The sequence below is a fragment of the Glossina fuscipes genome, unplaced genomic scaffold, assembly GCF_014805625.2.
Source record: "Glossina fuscipes isolate IAEA_lab_2018 unplaced genomic scaffold, Yale_Gfus_2 0, whole genome shotgun sequence".
Classification (NCBI taxonomy): domain Eukaryota; kingdom Metazoa; phylum Arthropoda; class Insecta; order Diptera; family Glossinidae; genus Glossina; species Glossina fuscipes.
Genome location: NW_023998414.1, coordinates 14,893,436 through 14,901,775, shown reverse-complemented (window position 1 = coordinate 14,901,775; position 8,340 = coordinate 14,893,436). Strand labels below are relative to the sequence as shown.

At 32.2% G+C, this 8,340-nt stretch overlaps 1 protein-coding gene across 1 annotated transcript; it reads left to right on the top strand.

Annotated features, from left to right (window-relative positions):
- Positions 1-32: 32 nt before the first annotated feature.
- LOC119644341 (post-GPI attachment to proteins factor 2-like) lies at positions 33-7,600 on the top strand. The gene is made up of 5 exons (XM_038043886.1): positions 33-475; positions 6,387-6,614; positions 6,683-6,959; positions 7,042-7,263; positions 7,421-7,600. The coding sequence occupies exons 1-5, from the start codon at positions 305-307 to the stop codon at positions 7,582-7,584; spliced, it is 1,062 nt and encodes a 353-aa protein (XP_037899814.1). The 5' UTR covers positions 33-304; the 3' UTR covers positions 7,585-7,600.
- The last annotated feature ends 740 nt before the right edge of the window (positions 7,601-8,340 follow it).

The following is an 8,340-nucleotide window of genomic DNA, read 5'->3' as shown; positions in this document are numbered from 1 at the left end:
ATAAAAAAAAAAAAAAAAAAAAAAAAAAAAAAAAACAAAAATTAATTAATTCAAATAGAAAATGGAATAGATTAACGGTGCAATAAAACTAAACGAACATTAATCATTGAGAAGTAATCTTTTTTTTTGTTTTTTGTTTTTTGTTTTTTTTTTTTTTGTTGAAAGGAAAACATGAAATGAAACCCTAAATGCTATAAACGTGGGTGTTAAGAATGCGTGTATGTGCGAAAATTTTCTATAACAATTTTGTAACTGAATAACAAAAAAATTAACATAGGTTTTAGTAAAGAATTGCAAATGAAAAATGAGTGAAAGACGTGATTCAAGTGTTAAACGTCGTGTTTCAAATAAAAATGAACCGAAATCAGAATCAATAAATATAAGTAGTGATAGCACCAAATCATTAGCTCCTGTTAAAAGCGGTGGTGAGGAAACGGAAGTACATTTGCGTAACATCAAAAGTACAATCAGTCAAGTAAGCGACCAATTATGAAAAAAATGTACAATAATTTGCCACATATTTAAGAGAAAAATACATTTCATATCTCATTTGATTACATAATCAACTCGTTTTATTACATCGTTAGTGTGCTGCCCTTAGTCTTTATGAAACGGTTCTTTTGTATTTTGACACTTTTGCTCTTATTATCTTTACAGATATCTTTCATCTCTCTCTCTCTCTCTCTCTCTCTCTCTCTCTTTCTCTCTCTTCGTCCGTTTGTCCGTCTGTCTTTCTGCCTTTCTGCCTGTCTGTCTGCCTCTGCCCCACATTTTCATTCTGTTTCTATATTTTTTGTCGAACGTTCTTGTACAGTATCATAATCGTTAGCATTGAAAAAGATTTCATTTAACAGAATATTTGTTGTATTTTCACCCTTTGGCTGTTGATTTAATGTTTTTGCTCTTTTCTTCACAATTATGCTCATCACTGTATATATATACATATATATATATACAATGTATTTATATAGATGTTAATCTGTTTATTTACCTCTTTTCATGGCTATGTTTGTTGTAGCATTTCTTGCTCATTAGAAGCAATAATCATTTTGCTTTTTTATATGTTAATTGAAAATTTTCGAGGTTCCATATGCACATGTGTATGCATATATAAATATACGTAAAATGTTGGCGGATTTTTCCTGATGTTTTTACATATTCTTTAGCGCTTTATTGCTTTATGCCCACTACCGAAAGTTGTTATATTCGCTTTGTCATTCCATTTATAACATTCCGAAATGCGTACAAGAGGTAAACTTATCATTAATTAATAAAAAGGTAAAGTGAAAAACAAATAATAGATGCTGATTTGAGAATCAGAATCGAATTGTACTAAGTACGCTTTTTTATGTTGTCGGAAGTTTGAAGGTCAAAAAGATTGAAATACCAAAGTGCAACTTGACCACACTTGGTATGGCCACAAATGAAATAAGCTTACATTACTGGAAAAGCTATTTTTATATAGTGGTTATTGATTTAAACATTGTTGTTGTATGATATCTCTTTTATGACGGATCAGGTAAAATTCATTCTTGCTTCGATGATCCAACAATAATCCTAATTTAAAATACTTTAAAAATTGATGAGCCTTACGATGCTCTTCCATTCGATTAGAGAATTTGAGCTTTATAGGATTCTAGATAAGGTAGGTAATTTTGACCTTAGTAGAGAAAGCTTGTAAATCGAGGTGGACTGCCTTGAGAATGTTCGCAATTTTGCGAAGCATTTTGGACTGGAAACTTTTAAGTATCTCTATTATATGGTTTTTAATGTATTTTTGCTGGCAAATACTATTGGGTGGCCATTTGGATAAAAATATGTAAAATGTCTCCAATCAGAACATCAATCAAGACATCTCTAGAATCGAGTTATTTGAAACGAGGTGCGAGAGATTGCCATCTTTCACATCTATGTATATCTACGATGAAAACATTTCGCTGACCTTGTGTCCAATGTTTCATAAAATGTAAAAAATCCTTAAAGCAAATTTAAACAAATTTTAAAATAAATTTGTGAATTTATTTTAATTGTACCCTACACAAGGGTATATGGAACACCTAGAATAATTTGTGCGAAATAGTCCTACCATTAATTATATCAGCCGGATCAAAACCATTTTTTGAGTCAAATTAAATGTGTACTTCAGTCTTATGTCTGTCCATATATGCAATGTGCTCTGTCTATAATATAATTATGTTCCAGTTATGGGATTGACTTCATTCGCATGTTTTGACCCGAGGATGGACGCTATTGAGAATTACCTGAATCGGATAATTTTTACAGTCTCTCTCCCTATAATGTCGAATTTTAAAAAAACCGATATAAATAAAAATTTGACGTACTTTATTAATGGAATGTAGTATTTTGCCACATTAAGCCAAGGAATAAAATTCATCTCGGATGGGGGCATCTTGTCAACATCCTCTGACATAACAGTATGACGAAAAGATTTAATTTTTAATATTTTATTATGAAAGTTGGTCTATCAGATTTACTTTAATATTATATCAAAAAAAATTAACTGTAAAAAATTTGTACTACATAGATATCTTTTTCGAAGCCTCTCCGTAAAAAGATTGTCATGAAAAATCAACGTTTATACGTAAACAAGCTATAATTTTTCGTATTTCGTATACAGTCGGCTTTGCTCTACCATGAGTTTTTAATTGGTTTTTTTTTTGCTTTTCTTTATGGAATATGTTTTTTCTTACAATTTATGCAAAAATTGTTATAAAAAGTGTAGCAAATTTTTGCAATAAATACAAATACGCGTCAGAGACTACATAAACAATTTATATCCCCAACTAATGTGAATAGCAGAAGCGATGAAAAGACTTTCTTCTAGAACGTCAAAGTTTGATTGAATTTTTTTCATCACTTCTCGCATCGTGTAAAAAAACATCGAAAATTTGTAAATTTATCTTGCACAACTTTAAGCGTAATAGTCTTTCTATTATGTCTTGACGTTCGCTCTTTGAGTATGTTTTATGGAGGACGATATTTTAAGGGTATGTTACATGAACCAAACGTGTGCATGTTATGTTTTTGGTGCATTACAGTGGCTAAAATACATATTAGCTTACACTTATCTCCGATATGTATTTGTGAAGACACATCACCTCTTCAACTTCATCTTCCTATCGGTATTTACTATTTGCTGATCATTTAACGTTGAAACTTTCCGAAACGTAAAATTAAGCTGGTAGTTGATAAATAAATTAAATGTTTTTTAATTGAATGTGATCTGTCCACAATGGATAGAAAAAGCTACAATTTACAGATCACAGCATATGGCTTTCTAACGTTGAAAACGGACGTAATTCGGTAACAGAGGTACCAGCGATAGTCAACAAAATTTGAACTTACGTTCTATAAGAAACGTATGTCTAAGTCCGATAGTATTGGATCGATTGAAATTATATTTGATTTGTCAAATGTTCGTAACACATACAGCATAGCCAGTGATTCGAATACCCGCTGAATCTGATTATTGGTAGAAGGTATTTTTAAAGTAACCGCGAAAAATATTAATTAATGGATTACGTATCGCAGTTACTGTTCATCTATATATTTTTGTAATTAGAACGCATGTGCCTGAGACGTTTGGAGGTGTTTCGGTAGGCTTCAGTGTGCGGAGGATTTCTTTATATGGCTCCATTTTATTGCGATACATTAGGCAATTTCATTGAGTTGAAAATTGATTATGTCATTTCACTGAAAAAAAATCATTGGGTTAGAAGTCAAATACTTCTTATGTTTTGAATGGCTATTACTGTTAATTGTTTGGCCCTTTTTTCTGTTAAAGTTTTTTTATTTATTTATTTATTTATTGTCTATACATTTTGTAAATAAATTTACAAAATATGGATTGAAAGGCTGTCGAATAACTTAGATTATATGCTCGTCTGTATTGCAAACACTACCGCACTTGAGATTTGAATGCGCAACCATTGGGTTGCTAGTCACGATCCTTTGCCTACTCGACTAAGAAATAAGTGAGTAAGTGCACCTGTTAGCGGATACGTAAGATGAAATATGGTTTCCCAATGAACCCGCATCGTCTCTTTAAAATACTTTTGCTTGGTCTTACTTACTGGCTGACAGAATTCCACGTTTTGCACTTTTCCTGTTGCGAATTGATGGAGAAAACGGTGGGAACCCGTACAATTCGATAGTCAAATTCACAATTAACATCAAACTCACCAGCACATATTTTGAATTTTTCCTTGGTCTCTTATCCGTTGAACGATCGTATCATTCTTTTGAATATATTCACTTCAAATAGGCATTGTTTTTTTGGAACCCCTGGAAGCAGCTGTAAATTTCAAGGAAAACATAGCTTTCACGTTCTGAACGGTAGAGTTGACTTTGGTCGTAGCTACTTTGGATGGGTAGACGGTAAAAACATAACGCTTTCCGATTAAGTACACACCCACGCTCAGCTGAGTTCAGTTTCCCCTGCCCTTTCCTCACTTCTTTCTCACTATCACTGCGTTACAACTGTTGGAAACATTACTTCTTACGTGATTGGACATAATAAAAAAATAAAAAAAATGTACTGATCAACAATCTGTTCGTCTGCCTAATGTCTGCCCATGTTATCTTGTGTTCAATAAAGAACCTTTGTTCAATCTTTGACATATTCTGACCAAACTCACGCGTCTTCTGAGTTTCAATATGTATATGCGCGCAGTAGTAGAACTTATCGAAAAAGAGTGAGAGAGAAATGTCTTTAAATTCGACAACAAACAAGCATTGGGGACGCAGATTACCAGCTCAAAGTACAATTTAAACTGGTCGAAATCCTACTGATGACGACGTTGATAGCGCCGAGTCAGAACTCTATCCCATAATGATGTTTTGTTTCTCTTTTTTTCAATTTTTGCTACATACGTAACTATATTTAAATAATATTTGGCTAATACTGATACGACAAAAAGTCAAAATTTTAAACAATTTTCATAGTTCAAAAGTAATGTTTGCGGAATGAAGGCAAGCTGCCTAAACGTAATGAGCGTAAATATCGGAAGCGCTTACTCTTCGTATAAATTTAATCAGTTTAAAGGTCTTATTGATGATTTTGTCATAGGCTACTTCTATGGAGGAGGTAAAAACGCAGTGAGTCGAGAGCAGGGGGCAGGTCATGTCAATTGCATCAGCCGATCCACACGTATCTCGAGAAAGGATACTTTGGGTTTGGCTAATCGCGAAAGTATGGTAAATGCAAAAGCAACCATGTGTGCGGTCGTGTAAAGTAGTGCCAAAGGCCTTATTGCCTAAATTTAAACTCGACAGGAGTCAGGCGCCCACTCGCTATCTATCGCGGTAGTTGTACTTTTCAATCATTCCTAACACGAATAATTGGAGTTGACGATCGGCCTCAACAATCAATCAATCTGGTACTCCAGTTGTAGTGGGGTCCCTACTTTATAGGGATTGTTTCATTCTCTGGTGAGCGCAGGTTCACGCATAAATAACCGGAATGTCAGCGGGCATCGTGAGTTTAAGTTCTCTTAACAACTTCTACTGGTTACGAAAGTACAATGTTGCCGATTTTATAAATATGCTGTATGCAGCATCGCAACGAAACGGTTTAGATCGGTTGCTCTCCTGCCTTAATCCAACTGGTAAGAATTTATTGTTTGCGCATAATATATGCTTATTTGTTATTCCTTTCAACAAGATTTACTATTAAAGAGTTGTGTTGAAGGAGACGCAACTTTTAGACTTGAAATTGCACCCTGAGAGGACAAAACTGGTGTTCTATATGCAAAGGCTTAGATAAAGACTTCAATGCTACTGCTAGTGTATTTTTCGATTTTTGAACCGCTTTCGATCGTATGGATTATCACTTATTCCTGCAGAACCTGTCTATGTATGCCGTAGAAGAAACGGAGCTATTATCACTCATAAGTTGTGTTCACCAACCGAACATTTTACGTATAGATCAGTAAAAAATGCCAGCTCCTCAATATATTTAAATGAAATAAAAAAGTTTAATTTAAGTGGTCAGACTTTTATGTTTGCGGATACAGTGCGCTTATCTTAACCTTTCAAATAGCATTTGGTATTAAAACTTATGCTATCATAGCTATCTCCTGACTTAAGTTGGCATTATTATCAAATAATATTTTTATTATTTTTTATTTTTTTTTTTTTTGCAAAAAAACTTGCTTCTGTGCAAGTTTTTGGAGTATATTAAAATGTTTATGTGTGTGATGGATTTACATATGTGTGTGTGTGTGTGTGTGTGTGTGTGTGTGTGTGTGTGTGTGTGTGTGTGTGTGTGTGTGTGGGAGCCATTCGGCATTTAGGAAAAATGTTGATGATTGATGAAAACTGCTTTAGAAAATTTGTCATATTTGCACATTGAATGTTATGTTTAGTCCATTGTAGATCCTTTGCAAGTGACGAAAGCAACAGCAACAGCAATAGCAACAATCTCTACACCAATCGTAGAAAATCCAAATGATGTACCGCTCGCCATTTACTATTTAGTGAATTTTCAACATGTTTGCATATTTACTGCACTCTTGCCACTCTTTACACTATTTACGTGTTTTGTAACCGCATACGTCTTCCAATATGATGAAGTTCATGAGACACATTGTCGGGTAAGTTAGTTGCAATTAAGATGAAATAAAATTTTTCAATATAAAACTATTTTCTATTATTTCAATAGGTTTATAATATTGTGCCGTCGATAAGTGCAATTACGGGCGTTAGTCCTCAACGTTATTTTTGGCGTTTCAGTATCGCCTTACATTTGGGACCGCGCATACCGATAGCATTCATATACAAAAACTATTATCGCACAATGTTAGAGAAAATGCAAACCAAAATGCAGACGGAACGCTTAGCTAATATAAACTCAATGATAACAATGATTTTAATATTAAATTGCATTGAAATTGCTTCGCTGGGTGGTGTCACATATATATCAAATCGTGAAAATTATCGTGAGTGTTTTTAATGGATTATTTCTTATTTTGTTGTTATGAAAAAAAAAACCAATCTTTCTTTCTCTAATTATCTTTTTAGCTATACATGAGAAAATTTTTATAACTTTTATGATTTGTTCATTATGTCATATGCTGGCCACTATTAAATTGAATGGCATTTTACACGAGGATCATACCGAGCTGAGTCAGACCCAAAGAGATTCAATTAAATGGAAGAAAATACTCTTCGCTATGTCTATTATTAGTACTGTGGGCCTGTTGATATTCTTTGCCAAACATCGTTTCTATTGCCACGACTTGGGTAAGTACTGTAGAAAAATAAAATTTAAAATCAAAATAAAAAAGTAGACGTATTGAAAATTTCTACAGATTTGTATAAATTATTTTTCCCTTTTCCTTTTCTGTTGCCTTTGTTTTGTTTTTCTTTCTTTTTTTTTTTTTTTTTGTTTTTGCTACAGCTTTCAGTTGGTTTGCCTTCTTCGAATATTTAATCGCTATCGCCAATATGTTGTTTCATTTTACGGTTATATGGGATTTTCCCTGCCAACATATGCTGGTTGTACAAGCTACACGCACAAAAGTTGAAGAGATTTTTCGAAGCTCCTCCCCGAAAATGGATTAATCAAAACATTATTGACGTAAGACTCTAAATTCTGAATGGTTTACAAATTTTTATTAACTATTATTGTTAGAAATAATAAAAAAAAAAATAAATGCTAACAACAACAAGAACAAAAACAAGAACAACAAAAACTACATACAATACGCACTTTACTATATAAACATCAGTTTCATGGAATTTGTTTCAAGTACAACAATTAACTACATTTATAAATAGAGTGATAGTAACTTACTTAATAATGATAATACTAATAATAATAATAATATAATAAAAGCAAATGAATAAACTGCAAGAACAAAAACAACAAAAACAGCAAAAATAATAATAATAATAATAATAATAATTATGAAAATAACAATGACTAAATAACAGTAAATAGTCTTTCTTTACATTCCTTTTTTAAATCAAAAAACGTAGAAGCGCTTCCTTACAGTATTAGTTTACACTTAAATAGATTTTAGAAAGCTTTCAAGTCAGCTTATGCTTGATCATTAAGACTTATTTGTAGTTATAAGTTTAATATATTATTTATTTTCAATTTATATTTGTTATTATTATTGTATTATTATTATTATAATTTTTATATTGATCTCATTATTCCATTAACGTAACGTAATTAGCGTATAACTATTTGTTTTTTTTTTATATTTGATGTTAACAATCGTTACTCTTGCACTTTTGTAAAATAAAGAACCAATAAGAAATTATTGAGAAACTTAAAAGAGAAAATGAAATTTCTTAAGATTTTATATAAAT